The sequence below is a fragment of the Bos indicus genome, chromosome 16 (assembly GCF_029378745.1).
Source record: "Bos indicus isolate NIAB-ARS_2022 breed Sahiwal x Tharparkar chromosome 16, NIAB-ARS_B.indTharparkar_mat_pri_1.0, whole genome shotgun sequence".
Classification (NCBI taxonomy): Eukaryota; Metazoa; Chordata; class Mammalia; order Artiodactyla; family Bovidae; genus Bos; species Bos indicus.
This window is the reverse complement of record NC_091775.1, coordinates 57420909-57440804: the sequence shown is the minus strand read 5'-3', so window position 1 is coordinate 57440804 and position 19896 is coordinate 57420909. Positions and strand designations below refer to the sequence as shown.

The window sequence follows — 19896 nt, the reverse complement described above, 5'->3', positions numbered from 1 at the left end:
GGGTTCTTGTGTCTCCCGTGTCTCCTGCACTGCAAGCAAATTCTTTACCCACTTAGGCATCAAGAAAGTCCCATAGTCTGTATTGCAATTAATGAAGCCTGACTCTATAAATCAACTATACCTCAATAAGTAAGTAAATAAATATATACACAAATAAATAAATAAAGCCTGAGTCTAAATAAGGTTTTGGAAGTAACAAAAAATCACACTGTTGACTAATTCATAGTCAGTTTGGTTATTGACGAAAGTCTTGCGTTTTTCACAGTTAAAGCTATACTTTTCTCTCTACATATAATTTTGTAGCTGTTGCTTTAGACTTAGGTGTGGCACCTAACATTTTTCCCTTTTAATTTTCCTGTCACTGATCTTCCTTTTCATTTCTTTCACTTACTTATTGAGTGTCTGCTCTGTGCAAAAAGCTATGTTAAGTGCTATGGGTGTTACATGATAATTACAATTCTTAGGAAAAAAAGCTGTTCAGCTATATCAACATGGATCAGACAATCCAACTCTAGTTTAGCAAATGAGGTAGCTAAGACTCTTAGTCTTACGTGTAAATGTAAGTGTAAATGTAAGTTAAATTACTTTTATCAGAAGCTTTCAATGATATAAGGGCAGATGCCACTCCAAGGATGCAATGCCTAGAGCATCTGAAAATGGGAAGCCTAGTAATGCCTCAGATAGAAGGGCTTGGAAAGAGCTTTGAGTCATGAGGGCAGTTTGGTTCAGACATGTCACTCCATCTATCCTTAAGGTTAACTCACCTCATCTGATATAACCAGGGGATAGCCACCTCTCCCATCATTCCAGGAACCTCACACTTCTTTGAACCAGGGCATGGTAAGGTTGAACTTTCTGCTGTCAAATGATGGAGGGGATTTCTCACATGTTCCAGTGATTTCAAGGGAGTCCTTGGATAGGGGAAGAACCGGGCCGTCTGGCTCTAGAGTCTGGAATGGTAATAGCTCTACTCTGCTCTGCTTCCTCTTCATATTGGAAATGAAGATTTTAGTCTAATATGTAACATAGAAAATTTAATATTGGAAATGGTTTTCATAATTGTCACTAATATAGATTACTCTTAATAAAATCAACCCTCAGAAATTGTCCAGTTGAACCGAAATTGAAGAGAATAGTGAATAACTTGAGGATAATGCAAAGATATCAAGTGACTTGGAGAATGATTCAGCCTTTTCTCACCGGGCATTTACTCACTAATTCACCTGTTTATCCATCCATCCATGTATCCACCCACTTATTCATTCAACAACCATGGCATTAAGCACTTTTGCTGTCTTACACACATATTAAATACTGTGGCTAAAATGTGTGCTGCGTGCTCACTCAGTCATGTGACCCCATGGACTGCAGCCTGCCAGGCTCCTTTCTCCATGGGATTCTCCAGGCAAGAGTACTGGAGTGGATTACCATTTCCTTCTCCAGGAGATCTTCCTGACCCAGGGATCAAACCCCGTCTCCTGTGTCTCCTGCATTGGCAGATGGATTTTTTATCCACTGAGTCACCTGGGAAGTCTATGGATAAGATGTGGTCTGACCTAAATTGACTAAGCAGTTTGGGTCCAGTGGGAGGAGGTAGGAGGTGGGGCTGGCAGGGGCAGAAGCAAAGGAAACTCATGGTCTAGTGTGGTAAATGCTCTCAGAGAGGGTTTCTAAGGAGTTGGGGATGAACTTAGCCGGTGCTGGGGATGCTCCTTAGCTTCCTAATGGAACAGGAATAAAAAGGTGAGAGCAGAATGCTTCGTGGAGGAAGAAACTGGCTCTAGTCCTAGCAAAACTTTCTAATCTCAATGTTCTCGGGAAGATCCCAGAACTAACACAATTCCCATCAGAGACTAGAGAAAACTGAACATTCTTTTCAGGAAAAGCACTGGAGCATAGCCATTAAGAACACAGGTTTTGGAGTCAGATCTGCATTCAAATCTTAAGCTTTCTAGGCAGAATTCACTCCATTACAAGATGGAGACAATCATAACATTCAATCATAAGGTTGTTTTGAGGGTCCAGTAAGATCCCACGTGAGGTGCACAGCACAGTCTGTACGCAGTATACATTCAGTTGATGTTAGCTGTCATTCATTGCCTTCTTCCCAAACTCATATATATACTTTCACTCTGCTCCTTTGTCCTTAATCTTCTTAGCTCTAACGTTACCTTTAGAACCGAAGTCTGTAAGCCTCTTTTCTCTGTTACATAGGGAGTACAAAAGAAATATAATTTCTGTAAAACTGATTTGCATTGTAGTAAATTTATCATGCTTCCTGGTTCTTGGTGACTAGGTAACCAGCAGAGGAGCTAATTCATTATTTTAGCAATTCAAACAGGACCTCGGAAGAAAGGCACCCTGCGGTCACGAAGCGCTGGGACTGTACTAATGAGAAGATTAAAAAAAAGTTCAGCTTACACAGTTCCAGATAATCACAAATGTACCCAAGGATTATTAACAACCACAATTACCTGGAACAAGATTATCTGCCTGCTTGGTTATTCTAAAGTCAACTTGTATTTGAGTTTACAAGTTATTTTGAAGTGGCTGGCGGGGCCCCATCCTAATACACATCTGGGGAAATATGAGGGTATGCCTGTCTTCATGGTACCCAGCATCCTAATTCTCACCCAGAAGTGAAATGAAGCTCTGAGTTCTCCTAACCACAGAGCCCCTGTCTCGAGTCCTTGCAGGTCCTCTTTGTTGGAACCACCTGCCCAATGAGGGGCCAGACTCATACGTTCTAGATAAACCTTTTGGAAAATCAAAATGCCTTACTGCAGAAGCAGCGTCCATTCTCAGGGATTTCTCTAGAAGACAAAAGGCCCTGGGCTTTCATGACCCTGGTAGTCACTTCCCAAACATCCCCTTAAAAAGCTTCACTGCTATCCTTTAGTTTTGTGGGACTGTGCACTGCACTGTGCCCAGGGGCAGGTCTCAGAGGCCATCTCTTTCATCCCCTGGTTTCTCTTGCATATTCCATGCTTTCTGCTGCAGGCTAGTCTTGAACCCGGAGCTCTACTGAGAGGATGGGGGCAGACAGGGAGACAGTGGTCTTGAAGAACGTGCTCATTGGCATCAACCTGATCCTTCTGGGCTCCTTGCTCAAGCCCTCGGAGTGTCAGCTGGAGGTCACCATGGGAAGGGTCCAGAGACCAGCGGTGGAGGAGGAAGGAGGCGCTGCCAGCTACAACGCATCTGGCAAGGAGCAGCCGGTGGTCTTCAACCACGTGTACAACATCAATGTGCCCCTGGATAGCCTCTGCTCCTCAGGGCTGGAGGCCTCGGCCGAGCATGAGGTGAGCACCGAAGACGAGGTGCTGACGGAGTACACGGGCCAGACCTCAGACCACGAGAGCCAGGTCACCTTCACGCACAGGATCAACCTCCCCAAGAAGGCCTGCCCGTGTGCCAGCTCGGCCCAGGTGCTACAGGAGCTGCTGAGCCGAATTGAGATGCTGGAGAGGGAGGTGTCTGTGCTGCGGGACCAATGTACCAGCAACTGCTGCCCAGAGAGTGCGGCCACAGGTAGAGTTCTGGAGCTTACAGCCAGTCTCCGCAGGGGAGGGAGGGTACTGAGCAGACGGGGAGAGGGAATCTGGGTGATTACACCAGTGCCTGAGAAATCTGGCACCTCTTCACACAGAGGGGAAAAAAAAAAGTGCCCTGGTCTGCAGCTGTCTGTTAATATGCCTCTAAGATCTAAGTATGGTCCTTCCCCAGGGGATTCGGCATAGGGACTCTCTACAGCGCTTAGCCAGTCTGAAATACATTAACCTAATTTGGGGGGGATGAGTCAGGGAATGGTACATCGGTTCAGCACAGCAACTGCTGTGGCAAGCAGGGAATTTGATGTCTGTCTTCATTCATCTTTGGTTTTCACAGGCTGTTGAATTGATATCTATCCATGTTAACTGGAGGGACTAAAGAATGCAGGCGCTCTGTTCACTCCATCTCAGCCTTTCTCCAGTCTGAGAAAATTACAGTCATTAAAACCTCAGAGGACCTGGCCCCATCTTCTCCGGCAAGCTGGAAGTTTCAGCCCCTGCCCCCTCCACCAAAACACGGGGCTGTGCATGCATGTGCGTGCACACGCACTCACAGAGCTTCTTACAAGCCTCTCCCCAATCCAATCCGGAACTTGGATATCTAGCCTCACCCACATCCTAACTACTAACACTTATGAATGACTCTTGACCTCTCTGGGAGAAGTCAGCTCATCTTCAGGGCCAGACTTCCTGACTTCATGTCCTATCTCTGCTATTTGCTAGCCTGTGACTTGAACAAGTTGCTTAACCCATGCGTTCCTTTTCCCCTCGACAGACTAGAACAACAAGGAGCTATTAAATATAAAAACCTCCACTCAGATGAAAGCCCGGCCTCTGGTAGGCACTTCATATTCAGTAGTTATTATCAGCAGATCCCCATGAGCAGAAAGTGTGTTCCCTTTTGTGCCCAGCTTCTCTCACCCAAAACAGTACCTTCTACCCATTTGATTCAGTCTGTAATGAGAAAAGGACTGTGTCTTACTATCTTGGGTTCAAGCTCTTACCTCTCTAGGGTCTAATATCTCAAGCCTTGCCCAAGGATGAAAGAGGTGTCAGGAATGGCATTTTAATAGGGAGAAATGGCCCACATGTCCAGAGAGATGTCCAACACATTCATTCTGAGACACCAAGACTGGGGGTAGTCTTTGAGAAGAGAAATATTTCTGGGGTTTTCTCACCTCTTCCTCCTTATAACCAAAACTATAAACAATCTGAAACTGAGGACAAAGTCCAGGTGTTCAAACTCTCCTTCCTCAGTGAGTTCACTTTTTCAGTGGAGTTGGGGAATACAGGAAAGACACAGGTGTCCATGGACATGGGTCTTCAATGCCTGGGAAGCTGGTGGCTTCTGTAAGTGGGCTTTTTTTTTTTTTTTTTTTTTAAACCAGCTTCCCACCAGGTTCCCTGGGAAGATGTGAAAAGATCTATAAGGAAGATCTATGTTAACCAATGTCAGTATAGTATCCTTTCAGGCCATGGGGGGAGGGGGTGCATGAAGTGGCAAAATTAAACAAGGACATAACTTACTTGACTTCCTATCCCCAAGGCCAAGTGCCGAGAAGGATGCCAAGCAAGTACTGCTATGGTGTTCGTTTAATAAGTTTGTTTGATTCATGCTGGACAGATAAATTAACCACTCTAGTTATTGCATGATAAAGCCTAGGGCCGGAGATACGCGTAGAATCCTAAAAAGATCACAGCAAACAGTCACCAAATGAGACAAATTCTGGGAAACCTTTGAAGTGACCCTGGAGCTGAGCTGTGAAGGATGAGCAGTTGGTTAGATGGTGGGAAGGAGAGGAATAGGAAGCATCTGCAGCACATGTGATCTTGACCTGCCTCACAGGCCTGATTCTCAGCCTCCATCCCCTTGGTCCCCTTCAGTCCCCAGTGCCAGCACCTGGGCGTGTTGGTCAGGGACTGCTCCCAGGCTCTGAGAACCTCCTTGACCTGCTCAGGGTAGAGAACGGACGAGCCTAAGGATCGACACCCTCCAGGGACAGCCCTTCAACCCAGTTGAGGTGTGGCTTGCCCTGTGGCCAGAAGACCCTGCAGGACTGAACCCAAGTCACCCTCCCTGGGCCTTTGCCTGATAATATGCTTGGCTTGGGCTCCTCCCTCCCTGGTCTCCCCTTCTCCCCAACCAGTTTTTTCCTGGGAGCACCTCCCAATTAGTCACTAGGGAATCCAAGCCAAGACACACTGCAGGTGAGCTCCTAAAGGACAAGGGACCCAATCTCACTCATCCTTACCCTCAACACTATGCCAGACATACACAACCCACATTAGGTAAAAAGATTCATGAAGCTGTTGACATGCCAAGCTAGCTTGAGCTTCTCTCTCAGCAACACAAATTTGGTCAGTGAGCAAGCCGAGGTCTTGGCCTGCCCCCCTCCCCGTACCCCACTGCCAGGAGGTTTCACAGCTGCCCTTTGACCTTCTCCTTGGCCATTCCAGGACAACTGGACTATATCCCTCAATGCAGTGGCCATGGGAACTTTAGCCTGGAGTCCTGTGGCTGCATCTGCGATCAAGGCTGGTTTGGCAAGAACTGCTCGGAGCCCTACTGTCCCCTGGGCTGCTCCAGTCGGGGCGTGTGTGTGGACGGCCAGTGCGTCTGTGACAGCGAGTACAGCGGGGACGACTGCTCAGAACTCCGGTGCCCAACCGACTGCAGCTCCCGGGGGCTGTGCGTGGACGGGGAATGCGTCTGCGAAGAGGCCTACACGGGCGAGGACTGCAGCGAGCTGAGGTGTCCCGGGGACTGTTCGGGGAAGGGGATCTGTGCCAACGGTACCTGCCTGTGCCAGGAAGGCTACGTCGGTGAGGACTGCGGCCAGCGGCGGTGTCCAAATGCCTGCAGCGGCCGAGGACACTGCCAGGAGGGGCTGTGCCTCTGTGAAGAGGGCTTCCAGGGCCCTGACTGCTCAGCAGGTAGGGAGGGGGGCTCCGCGGGGCCGTTGGCAAGGGCGGTCCAGCCAGCTAGCAGGAGGCGGGAAGAGATATAGGAGGGAAAGTGAATTTAGGCCAAAGAATTGCCAAATGGGTCGTGCTCCTCTGCTTTCCGAGAGAGGTGATGTCTTGAGTCGATCACAGTTGACAACATGGGTTTAAGGGGAGAAGAGTGGAAACCAGAAAAGGTCAAGTTTGGGATGAAAGCTGAATCTTACCCCGAGGCTGGAACAAAGTCAATGGTAATAATGGAGACAGCATTTCACTGTCCTTAAGATGGAAGAAAGCGAAGAGTCAAGGGACCCCTTAGGCAAGGGACCCCTCTCTAACTCAGCGGACTTCCCAGAGCTCCACCCACTCTGAAATAGTCCCCTTTCCTGTTGCCATATTCTGAGGACACTCCTTTCACAATGCTAGTTTATGAGATGGGGCATAGTCTGTGATAATCAGACTCACTGGGCACTCTGGTTATTTTGGGAGCTTCCATATGGCAAAGTTATTAATTTATGAAATGATCTAGAATCCACATGGATGAAAGTATTTACAGGCAAGGAATTACGTGTAAACAGGAATAAATTACTAAAGACCTCCATTAAGCAAGAACTCACAGTCTAACTAGAACGCTATGATTCAGTTTGTTCCAAAAGACATATAACAAACTGGAATCAATCCCACATGTGTCTACATCATGAAACCAACACAAGGGTGATGTCCCGAAAGGAGGCCCCAAGTCCATCAGTGAGAACATACCAATATTTCATTGGAGATCATTTTCTTTTGCCTAAAATCAGATTATTTTTCATTATCTCACTGTGACTGCTCGTCATCTTCTAAATCAGTGACTGTCTCTGATAAATTTGTATTTTAAACAATACAGATTGAGTGATTGATCTTCATCCTTCTCATTCATAGTACAATCTGTAACAGTCGGCTCAGAGGGCTCATTGGGAAGATTTAAAATAAAAAATAACAAGAAACAAACATTATTAAATCTTCTGATGAGTTGATTCTAGGAAATTTTCTGATCAGATTTCTGACCTCAGTTTAAGCGGGAGATTCTGGGAGGCCAGGTCTTTTATTCTTGAGCATCAGCAGTGATTCCCACCTACGTACCAGAGCAGTCAGACAAGTCTTCTGCACCTGCAACTTAAATTTCTTTTGAAAGATGAATGCAACAAGGTAAAGAAAAAAAAACAATTCACTGCTTAGGAAAAAAAATGTTTCTCCATTTTTCCCATAGTCAATGGTTTCATGCAGCCTCATACTTTTGTTTACTGAATATCTTTCTGAAAATATAGTCATTATACCAATTGTTCAGAAGGAAAATTCAAGCAGAAATTAAGCTGCATCATTTACAAACCCAAGGTCACTATTAATTGCTGGAAAGGGGACACTGAAGCATGATCCCAGCTCTCACTCACAGGACAAGGCTCTATGAGGCCCCATCAGAGGACGCTAAGTGTTCTTCTGGGCCCTTCTTTATGTGTGGCTGCTGTATAGTTCACATTCTTCTTAATAAAACTTGTCTCTGTTGGGTTGTACATACCTGTCATGTTCTTCCTGACCCTCCTTTTCCACCGGGATGGGTTCATTTGCAAATGGAACCTTAATCGGATCCAGAGTACAAACTGAGCTGGAGATGACCCTTCTGGTCACGTGGGGAAGACTCAGCAGCTGCTAGCGTAACTACAACTAGGCTGAACTCAATCCATGAGCCACATGTTACCTCCAACACGTTACCTCTGTGCCATTTGATTGCGGAAGACTTTTAGACAACCAGATAAATTACTTTATAGGTTCCCAAAGCACGTGAGGAGGGACAGTTGCATAATTTCCATCTGTTTCTATAGCAACCATGGAGCCACCACTCATTGCTGGAGGTGCTGCTCTCAATGCTTGTCTTTTAAACCAAATGCCATGGGTCTCTTCCAGAGAAGTATCTAGGTCATTATCTAAAGTGCTACTTCACCTGCTCTTGGTGAGAAGGCTTCAGGAGAGGGGCTGTTTACCGGCTGTTTGACATTTCTGGCCAGATGCGCACAAGCCAGTATTACTATTCGTCTCACCAACAGCAGGAAGGGGAGGAGAGAGGAGAGTGGGGAAGGTGAAACCGAGGAGAGCCATAACACACTTCCTGACTTTCCTTTCTCTCTGGCAAGGGCATGGAGAATGGAGGCCCATTGTGCGGACTTCATTCTGAGATCCCTTAGTCTGCTAGAGCTTGAATGCAATTGAATAGAGTTGACAAGACCACTCTACTTGACTCCCAGCCTTGATCTTTCTCACAGTGGGCCATGAGACCAGATCTCAACCTTTCTGCCTCTACTCTCTGGCCGGGTAAAGATAATAGAACAACAACAAAAAGAATATGAACACTTAAACCAGGTCTTAGAAAGAAGCTACTCGGGGCTTCTCATTTTACAAACTGAAAAAGCAGCAGTCCTGGGAGACAGAAAGATTTTTCCAGAGCCAGACAGCTAATTAATGGCAGAACAAGAATAAGAACTCTGGTCTCCTATCAACTTCTAGCACTCTTGAATCCTCCCTAGGATGCTAAGTAGAGTGGAATTGGAAAATAAAAATGGTAAAAGCCACATGCATAAAGAAATAGTCTTTTGATATGAAAGCTGAGCTCTGTCAGGTGATAAAAAAAATATTAAGTGTTGGAGACAGGATAGGGGTGCTTGTTCAACCATTTGTCCACATGTGCCCCCAGTGAAGGAGGTTAGTGTGGGAGGAGGCCAGTGAACTGGTCACAAGTCCCTGTGAAGAAGCAGGGTGAAAGAAACACCAGAGTTGGGGCTTGAAACAATCTAGAAAGCCATTCCTTGGACTTTGGTCAGACATGCAGAGATTCATCACCATCAGCCTCTGTGTTGGCCAGCACTGCAGCCAGTCCCAACTTTGGCACCCAACCTCACTCACTCCTCTGAGCAAGACACTTCATGGAACTAATTCCAACTGCTCTCACCACATATATGCAAAATTGATGCCAGATCTAAAAAGTAAACAGCATGGCATCTTTGCAGATAAGCAACTCCAGTTCCTCAAGCTACAGTTAATTCTTTTTAACTGCCTGCTCATCCATAAGTTTCCAAGTTGGAGCCCCAAATAAAGCAAGACTAAAAATACTTTGTGTGGTTTTCCTTTGGTCCAATGGTTAAGAATCTGCCTGCCAATGCAGGGGATACAGGTGAGATCCCTGCTCTGGGAAGATTCCATATGCCATGGGGCAACTAAGCCAGTGTGCCACAACTACTGAAGCCCATGTGCCCAGGGCCCATGCTCTGCAACAAGGGAAGCCACCGCAATGAGAAGCCTGCCCACTGCAACAAAGAGAAGCCCCCGTCCACAGCAACTAGAGAAAGCCTTCATGCAGCAAAGAAGAACCAGTGCAGCCAAAAATAAATAAATAAAAGAATATTTTGCATCAGCCCCACTAAATTCCTTGAATCAAGGCATACGGCTCTTTTATAGTTTGCTTTCTAGTTCAATATCATTTAATTTTATAAGAATTATTGACACCCAGTGTATACAGCATCTGCTAAATTATAGGGTGAGTGTTGATGGTCTCTTCTGCTGAGCCACTGCTCTCAAGAATGCTTCTTCCACCATGGACATTATTGCTTCTTTCTCATCAGACATGAAGGTTGTTTTTCCCACCACCCAGGCTCAGGTCTCAAGATTAAAAATTTGCCAAGCTAAGTTGTCAAGATGAGAAAATCCTTCTGCAGCCTTTTTAACTTTAAAATCCTCAAATGTGCTGTTTGGATCATTTTCTATTGTCATGATTAGCTTTATTTTCTGGAGAAAGGAACAAAAAATGAATTCACCGACTTGTTCTGAATGCCTAAGAATTGTTGGTGACGGAATTTGGAATGGCCATTTCTGTCACCATGACAGGAGGAGTCCCACATTGGAAACTTGGAATTAATGTGTTGAATCACAAAAGGCAGGCACTAGAGAATCCTTCTTAAAAGAGGTTTCTGACCACTAGGATAAGCACCAGTCTGGAATTTCCATCCTAAAAGACAGTCTGAATTATTTGCTGATGTAGTTTATTTTTGAGGCTCTGTACAAATGAAAGAAAGCATTTGGCACAATCCATAACCCATCCTACAAATTGTAGGGGGAAGAACATCCAGGGTAGAAAAGTGTAGACTGAGTGTAGAAGACCTTCGCTTGATGATCAGTTCAGCTATGACCCAACTCCCTTACTTTGGGCAAGTCCTTTTGCCGGGGTCTGTTTCTGCATTTGTAAAGTTGAAATAATTATATCTTCCGAATCTACCTCATAAAGCTGCTATTAAAAGATTTTTTTTTAAAAATTCTAGTTAGATGGTGCTTCATAGACCAAGATGCTATGCAAATGTAAGTTGTATTGCACACTGACTTAGAGTTCCTAAAATCATTGCACCTGGGTTCAAATCCTAGCTTCTGTATTCGATTGTGTGACCCAGTTTTCTTCTCTGTAAAACAGGGGTAAAAATAATACTGATCCCATAGTGTTGGTGAGAGGATGAGATGAGAAAATCCATGTCAGAATGTTTAGCCTAGTGCTTGGTGCATAATAAATAATTAATATAATCATGCAAAATACTGTTGGTTCTATATATCAACTGTTCCTTCTTTGGTCCAAGAGTCATTCGGTATACATTATACAGGCTAACCCAAAGATCTTAGTGGAATTCATAGCTCAATCATGTCAGAGTTAGAAACAATACAAGCTTACAAGCTATTTGAAACTTTATTTAAATTTCGTTTACATACATCTAACTATATAAATTGTTAAAAATAATGTTAATTTTGTTTGTTTGTTTTGGTCAACATATGACTTCTTAAATCACAAGAAGTTCTGCTATCTAGACTGTTTCAAACCATGAATAGTTCCTGAAGCAAATGCCCAGTACTGCAAATATATGTTCCTAATGCCCATCATATGAGTCTTCATTTCTGCCTCTGATGAGGATTTGAGGTTGAGCAGCATAGAGAGCAGGCACTTTCCACTCACATGGCCCCGTGACTAGCAGTCCTCAGTCCTCTGCTTGTGTAAAGGGAAAAGAGTGAGAATTCTCAGAAAATTCAACACCAATGACAACACTTAAGCTAAACAAAGCCTCCACTACACATAACTTTATAAGTTAATTATGACTACTTAAATACTGGCCTGATCTTTGATTTCATCTACAGGCAGGTCCAATTACAGGCACACTGGTATTAACTTCCTAATTGGTCTTTAAGTTTCAGTTGTTTAATACCCCCACTACCACTGAATCTTCACTTCCCCAGGGAACCATACATGAAGGCTATTGAATAGTCTTTGAGAAGTAGAACAGGAATGCTCCTTTGTCATCATCCCCTATGTCAAGGTTAATAAAAATTTGTGTAACACAAGTTACATTTCCAGAGTAATCTGATAACAATTATGTATTAAACTACCAAAAATATTAGCTAACATATGCTGTTAAATATCTAACAACTAGCTCTCTGAGGGAAAAAATAACAAGCTCCACTTTGTAGCATTTGCCAGCTCCCATGGTATAAATACTCCCACCATAGCCAGTTTCAAAGTACCAGCATAAAGTCACTAAATGTTGAGCTGGGAACAGCTGTGCACTAGAATACAATCAAATAGTACTGGGTTGGCGAAAAAATTCATTTGGGTTGTCCACCCAGTTCATGGAAAACCCGAACGAAATTTTTGGCCAAATATTTCTTCCCCAGTGGCTCAGTGGTAAAGAACCCGCCTATAATGCAGAAGACATGGGTTCGATCCCTGGGTTAGGAAGATCTCCTGGAGGAGGAAACAGCAACCTGTTCCAGTATTGTTGCCTGGAAGTCCCATGGGCAGAGGAGCCTGGTTGGCTACAGTCTATGGGATCGCAAAAAGTCGGACACGACTTAGCAACTGAGCACGCATGCACTATTTCTACCAAAGAGATACAACACAGGTGAATTGCCTTAAGGGCACAGATAATAGTATAATGCAGCGAAGTCGTTTGCCAGTGATGAGTCTGGAGTATTTATTACTTTTGTTCTTAAGGTAATTATCTAATTCTAAGTTTAGACAATTTCATGTTTCACAATGACTATTTAAAAATGTCTTGCAAAATTTGACAACTAACTTTTCCAAGCCAGTAGGAGCAGGCTCCAGCCCACTACTAACTCAGGGCCCTGTAGAGATGAGAGTACTGAGCACAGAAAAGACAAGAACCTGCCTGCCAAGGGACTTCCTGATCACTCCAAGTCAGTGGGCTGAGAGCACACAGACAGGGCACGTGGGGTGAGAGGTGAGGAAGTTGAGTCCAGCGTGGGAAAGGCAGACCTCTGAGCTCATGCTATCTGTGTATTGCCTCCTGGTAGTTGCCCCTCCAGAGGACTTGCGAGTGGCTGGTATCAGCGACAGGTCCATTGAGCTGGAATGGGACGGGCCGATGGCAGTGACGGAATATGTGATCTCTTACCAGCCGACGGCCCTGGGGGGCCTCCAGCTCCAGCAGCGGGTGCCTGGAGATTGGAGTGGCGTCACCATCTCAGAGCTGGAGCCAGGTCTCACCTACAACATCAGCGTCTACGCTGTCATTAGCAACATCCTCAGCCTTCCCATCACTGCCAAGGTGGCCACCCGTACGTACCATTTCCCCCTCCTGCTTCATTTTTCTTTTCTCCTACATGAGATCATGGGCATTCATGATGGTAGTGTCTTTTCTTAATTCTTCAGGGATGCCTGCAGTTATCATTGCTCTCAAGGGGAAGGGCTTCCAATGTGACCCACTTAGGAAAGGGCACATCATTAAAAAGACACTTCCAAAAGAGCAGAGTTTCCACAGCCCAGACAGCCCCTATCTATTATAGAGCCAAAAGGACAAAAAGTACTGTAATTGTTGAGTTTTGACTTGTTATAAGCTTGAGTCTGATTAGAAGTCAAGGAAAGTATGAGACTTACACAGACTTTGAATCTAGTTAGAGATTCAAAACCAGCAGATATGAAATAGGACATATAATAAGCAAGTGCTAAATGGTATATCACAGATGGCGAGTGTATAGCACAGTGGGAAAAAAAATCTTATTTAAAACCACAACTGAAAACACCCACTTCTCCTCAGAGAGAGGTGGCATTATGTCTTTGTAATCTTTTGTTTAGTAAAATACCCTGATGGTCCATTTCGATTATAAACATTGAATCTCTAAAGCATCATTTAGGAAGAGTCAATGGGCAAAAGAGAGACACAGAGCATGCTAAACCCTTTTCTATGAGAAATGGAAGTTTCTCTTTTTTATTTATAACAGAGGAACTGCTATAGGTATGTATCTATATTTTGCATGCTTATTTAAGAACAGAAACATTTTAAAAGATTGCATATCAACTATTAACATTAGTTACATCAAAGAGCAGAATAAGAAGAGATAGGAAAGGGCTTTTATTTAGTTTTCTTTATATACTTCGGAATTCTTCAATTGTCTTTCCAACCCCACTTCTCCAGCTCTCAAATGCCAGCTGGGCATTGTACAATTCAATTCAACTCAATATCTATCCACCTGGAGTTAGCATCAGATCCAACAAGCTAAAAATCTCAGTCTCTCAGGGCTGCTTCCACATCGGTTTTCAGCCACGGGTCCCAGGTTGTCACGGGTCCTCTGAATAGCCAGCTCTACATTTAAGGGGTTCCCACAACCCCTCCTTAATTTGGTAATTCCTTAGAACTCACAGAGCTCAAGAAAGCACTTTGCTCTCTATAACCAATTTCTTAGAAAGGATGCAAGTCAAGAACAGCCAAATGGAAGATATACATAGGGCAAAGCATGGTGTGTGGGGTTTCCATGTTCTCTCTGCACAGTAACTCTCAGTAACTCCACGTGTTCACCAACCCAGGAGCTCTCAGAACCCCATTGCTTAGGGCCTTTATGGAGGTTTCATTATGCAAGCATGATTGGTAAAACCCCTAGCCATTGGTGATTAACTCAAGTCAGCCCCTTTCCCCTCACTGGAGGTTGGGGGCAGAAGTTCCAAACCTCTCCCTAAATCACTCTTGGGTTTTTCTTCAAATCAGCTATCTAGGAGGCCCGGGCTACCAGGTATCTCATAATCATACAAAAGATACTCTTTTCCCTCTGGGGATTCCTAGGGTTTTAGGAGCTGTTGTGTTAGGACAAAGACCAAATACTTTTTTTTTATTACATCACAGAGATTTTAGTAGTGGCAGGAAACCAGAACAAGATGTGACCATGAAATATCAGCCCCTGGGTTGGTAAATGAGACTTATCACCAAATATGGGATGAGTGATCCAAGTCCATTTGGTGTAGGTCTCAAATGACAAGATGGTATTTGGGTAACAAATGCCAAGAAAGTTCAGAATAAGAAGAGGTTGAAGTAGGAAGGTGGTGTTGATGGTTGGAGAAGGCAATGGCAACCCACTCCAGTACTCTAGCCTGGAAAATCCCATGGACGGAGGAGCCTGGTAGGCTGCAGTCCATGGGGTCGCTAAGAGTCAGGCACGACTGAACGACTTCACTTTCACTTTTCACTTTCATGCATTGGAGAAGGAAATGGCAACCCACTCCAGTGTTCTTGCCTGGAGAATCCCAGGGATGGGGGAGCCTGGTGGGCTGCCGTCTATGGGGTCGCACAGAGTCGGACACAACTGACGTGACTTAGCAGCAGCAGCAGCAGCAGCTCATGGTTAAGAACCCGCCTGTCAATGCAGGAGACATAAGAGATGGGGGCTGGGTCCCTGGGTCAGGAAGATCCCCTGGAGGAGCTCATGGCAACCCACTCCAGTATTCTTGCCTGGGAAATCCCATGATCGGAGAATCCTGGAGGGCTACAGTCCATAGGGTCGAAAAGAGTCAGACGCGACTGAAGCGACTGAGCACACACGCGCCAAGGAGAAAGAGTTGGCTTGGTAGGCTTCGTGGAGGCCAGGGTCTTGAGTTGTGCTGCAAGCATAGGGCAGGCAGAGGGGAAAGGATTTAAGAAGTCATTTTGTCCCCTTGCTTCTCAGGTGACAAAGATCCTGTTAGAATATTGGACTCCCCCCTCTGAATGCTGACTTTTTTTAAATATGCCTATAATTATCTCTGTTTATATCTGACCTTTTTTTTTTTTTTTCTTCTTCAATTCCTCTGGTGCCTGAGAACCAGTTTAAAATATCTGCAGTGATCGCGTAGAGAGGCAGGTCACCATCTGCTGCTTTCCCCACCTTGCTCTGGGATGAGTCACCACAGCGAGAGCCTGGCCCGACTCCCAGGCCTCTCTGCTCTGATCCGCGTGCACCACGCGCCGTGGTGAGGTTTCCATCTCCCGTGGCGTTTATTCTGCCGATTCAGGGCATCCCCTCGGGCAAGCTCCCAGGTGACAAGGACAGAATCATGTAAACTCACCTGATGCACCTTCAAGTGGGTTCAGGAGCTGCCCTGCCTTTCACCAAGAAGGAAGCTTCCAAACAGGAAGGAGGAGAATCTGTCCATCTTCCAATGGGAGGGTCCCAGGAGAGGTGCAGCTAAAAATGGGATCAGGCTCCCTGGAGAAGTGAGAAAAGTCGTGCCGTCGTATTTCAGGGCTGGTAATTGGAACTCCATTAGGACCAGTCTACTTCCACCTGTGTGCGCATGTGTGTGTTTGGGGGTTGGAGGGGTGGGAGGGTGTGGGGAGTGGAAAGCCAGGGAATCAGGAGAGGAACTAAAAACAAGATTGAGGTGAAGGTGAGTGAGGGAGAGAGGGAAGAGAGAACCAAGCAAAAGCTGGAGAAAGAAAAGCAGGAACTCGTGGAGCGAAAGCAGAAACTCCAGTATCTGTTACTGTCCCTTATTTACACCCTTGCTTGGCTTGGCTACACATTTTGCTATACAAAATGGAAATTTCAGGCCATCCTAGAGGTGGCGATTTGAGCTAAACAAGATATTCTTAGTGCACAGTATGAGATGGAGAAAAGCGTTCCAGTCTCTGTTCTGAAGTTGGCTTGCTAATTCTCTCTGTGCCCCCTTCTCCCGGGTGTGAGAAGGAACAGTGACATTAACCTTCACACCGCCTCTTGGAAACCCTTAAAGCCTCCAAAGATGGCCTTTGGTTTCTCTGAAAAAGGCATTATGTTAAATGCCAAGACTCAACACCTTAGTAAGGACAGGGAAGTGTGACTTTTGGATTTTAACATCAACCTATTATGGAACAGAAAGCATAAAAAGTACTTCTTAGGTGTTCATTAGGGTTACTCCTCTATTTGCTCACACTGAGCGCCGACACCACAGTGCCTGGGCCCACCCCTTGCCTGGAATCCAGCGCGTCTGTAATGAGGTTGGGATAGCCCATCACACGCCACGGCATCCATGGCGTGGAGGGAGCCCAGGTACTGCTCTCTGCCCCTGCCAGGGCTAGCCATGACACTATCACCCACATTGCTGTGTTCCAGATCTCTCCACGCCTCAAGGGCTCCGATTCAAGACGATCACAGAGACCACCGTGGAGGTGCAGTGGGAGCCCTTCTCATTCTCCTTCGATGGGTGGGAGATCAGCTTCATTCCAAAGGTAACCCCCACCTGTCAGATGGCCAAACAGCCTGATGTGGCATACCCACACCCTCGACTTAGGATTGGGGCAGCAAAAAAGCCACCCTCCCCCCACACACACACACAATCTCTGTCTCTCTCTCCATGCCATTAAGGACACAAGGGGGCACTTGGCGGGCTACAGAACATTTCTTTCACAAAGGCGTGGTAATGACTGATTAACAAGAATGGCCCCAAGCCTGGTACCCAGGCCTTGGATGACAGGAGAATGAGGGAGCAGCCATGGCCCAGCTCTCTGCTCAAAAGGCTTTACATTTTTAGCAAGCTGCAACTTCAGTGAGTCTGAAAACCTAGACTTTCAAAAAGTTGGGGCTTCTCTCTAGGACACAAGAAAAGCTAAAGCCAATCAGTCTCATAGTCAACCCACAGCTTCATTCTGTGCAGGCAGAGGCCCCAGAAGTCAGCCTACGTGGTTTCAGGCTCTGAAAGTCAGAGATGTAACACAAAAACACCATGCATAACCTAGTCATTGAGAAAAATGTTCCTTAAACATTTTGAGCTGAAAAGGATCTTAAGATTTCTTTCCATTCATCAAAGTGGTATTTTATTTTATTAATCTGAAAATTAACATATCTAAGTTGCCAGAGGTGCCTGACTAGTTCTAATTTTCTAGGAGTTATTAATGCGACTGATGTTTTCCCTAGCTATATCACTCATGAGGGCATATATATATATATATATACATACATACATATACATAAAATGTTTAATCACATTCCTTTCCTTTGTCTTCATCTTTCAATATCAAAGGGCATTTTTTCAAATCATTCATCAGACTTAATGACAGATGACACATTTTTGGCTCATAAGACTGTGATTTTACCATTCCTTTTACTTCAAAATTCTTAGAGGCATGGATTGTTGAAACTACAAAAGACTTTCAGATTCACAGAGAATGACCCTTCATTTTACATCTAGTTTGTTTAGTTTATAGAGAATAAGACTCAGTGAACTTAAACGATATCAGACAGCTGGTTGGTGGCAGGCTTAAAACAAGAACCTGATCTCCACTTCTTATTCCAGGGCTCTGTCCTCTGAACTGGACAAGATACCTCTTTCTCTTGTGGGGATATAGTCATGACATGCCAGGCGAACTACATCTAAGCAGATATTCTATATATGTAGTTTCTTATATGTTTTATCTGCATTAAAATGGCCAAAGAAGTATGGTGGGCAATTGGATTCCTGCCGCTCTGCTGCTCAGGCAAGACAAAACAATGCCAGGATTGCCTGTTTTACATCTAATATGTAAATTCCAAATGAGAGTGGGGCTAGCCAGGGCTTACCTAGGTCAAATATACAGCCACATACAATAACTGTATGCTCTGTAGGTTGTGGCTAGTGGGAGGCACTTGTCACATTGATTTATAAGAGTATGGATATAAAATACATATAGGGCACTCCAGGTGACATGAACAGAGACCAAAGATTATAAGAAAAGGACTGTGCCACAAAAAATAGCCCTCTTGTCACCTCCACTTCCAGAGACACAAAGAGAAAACGTATAAGAACAGGCCAACAGACAGACAGGTGGGCAGAGAGACGCTAAACCCTGGACTCGACGTCATGTTGATCTTTTTCGCTTCCTCTTTCACCAGTGTGTCTCTTTCTTCTCTCCTTTGTATTATTCTTTGTTCTACCCTTTTCCTCTTCTTTGTACTCCATGGTTGTATCACTGGTTCCTAACTCATCTGGGTAAAAGGGAAACAAGACAATGACAGATGTGCAGCCAGGGTAACACTATGAGAAACTCCAGACACAGCAAAATAATAGCTCCAGCTCATTAAAAAACTCGGAACATCTCAGTTTGAAATATGTTGTCATGTACATAAAGATGTTTACACACATACACACACAACTAGACTCTTCTAAATAGTCAAAGGCATGCTCACCATGATAAATGCCAAAAAAAAAAAAATCTGATAGGTGGTAAGTATCAAACATTTCATTTTTGGCAAAAATGTCTACATCACCTCATGACTAATTTTTATTGGCAAACTCAGTAGAAGCAGGGGAAGCCAAAGAAATGTTCTTGAAAATTGGTTCTCCCTTTGCCAAATCCTCATAGAGTGGTGGCATTCTTCTTGAGCCTGCTGGGAGCCATTCCTGGCCCCAGACACTCAGCTGTCAGCCTAGAGGGCAGAGAAGCATTTCTCATCTTTAACTCACAATCAGGGTCCCATCCTTTCCCCTCCTATTGATTTCCTCTTCTGGTTTCTCTGCTTCTCCCTTCCTTCCACCAGAACAATGAAGGAGGGGTGATTGCCCAGCTCCCCAGTGACGTCACATCCTTCAACCAGACAGGACTAAAGCCTGGGGAGGAATACATTGTCAATGTGGTGGCTTTGAAAGAGCAAGCCCGGAGCCCCCCTACCTCGGCCAGCGTCTCCACTGGTGAGTGCCTCCAACCTTTCTCCCTCTGACAACCCAAGGTTCACTCAGGAAGAACTGCAGACTCAATCAAGAGAGACAAAGGGATGCTAGGACTTCTCCCACAGCTGAAATTAATTTTGGTGCCTGGAGATGGAGCTTATTCCACTAGATGCTTAGGTGAACATCTTCCTTATTCTTGCAAACCCAGAAACCCAGGAGAGTATTCTATGAGAAATTCTTTGTTCAGATCTCCCGTGTGTCTGTATTCTGATCTTACTCATTAAGAGACTTCATTTGTCAGTCCCTAATATCTTGAGCTTTGGAACCAACAAGAGCTAATACACTCTTGCTTATTGTGAGGCGTGCAGAAAGTCCTAAGACGCTTCCCAAACCTCGATCCATTTGACAATGATGAACGATAATACCTTCTTCAAAGAAATGACATGAGGATTAAAT

The 19896-nt window shown here is 44.9% G+C and overlaps 1 protein-coding gene across 2 annotated transcripts in view; it reads left to right on the top strand.

Annotated features, from left to right (window-relative positions):
- The window catches only part of TNR (tenascin R), a 494238-nt gene that overhangs the window by 390674 nt on the left and 83668 nt on the right, over positions 1-19896 (top strand). The window contains exons 3-7 of one of the 2 annotated variants that reach the window (XM_070768479.1): positions 3001-3531; positions 6009-6485; positions 12867-13130; positions 16911-17026; positions 19311-19461. In XM_070768479.1, coding sequence (XP_070624580.1) covers positions 3033-3531; positions 6009-6485; positions 12867-13130; positions 16911-17026; positions 19311-19461 — 1507 coding nt within the window. In that variant the 5' untranslated portion in view covers positions 3001-3032. Of the gene's footprint in view, positions 1-3000; positions 3532-6008; positions 6486-12866; positions 13131-16910; positions 17027-19310; positions 19462-19896 lie in introns of those variants that run through there. The other variant, XM_019976964.2, reaches the window with a different exon arrangement.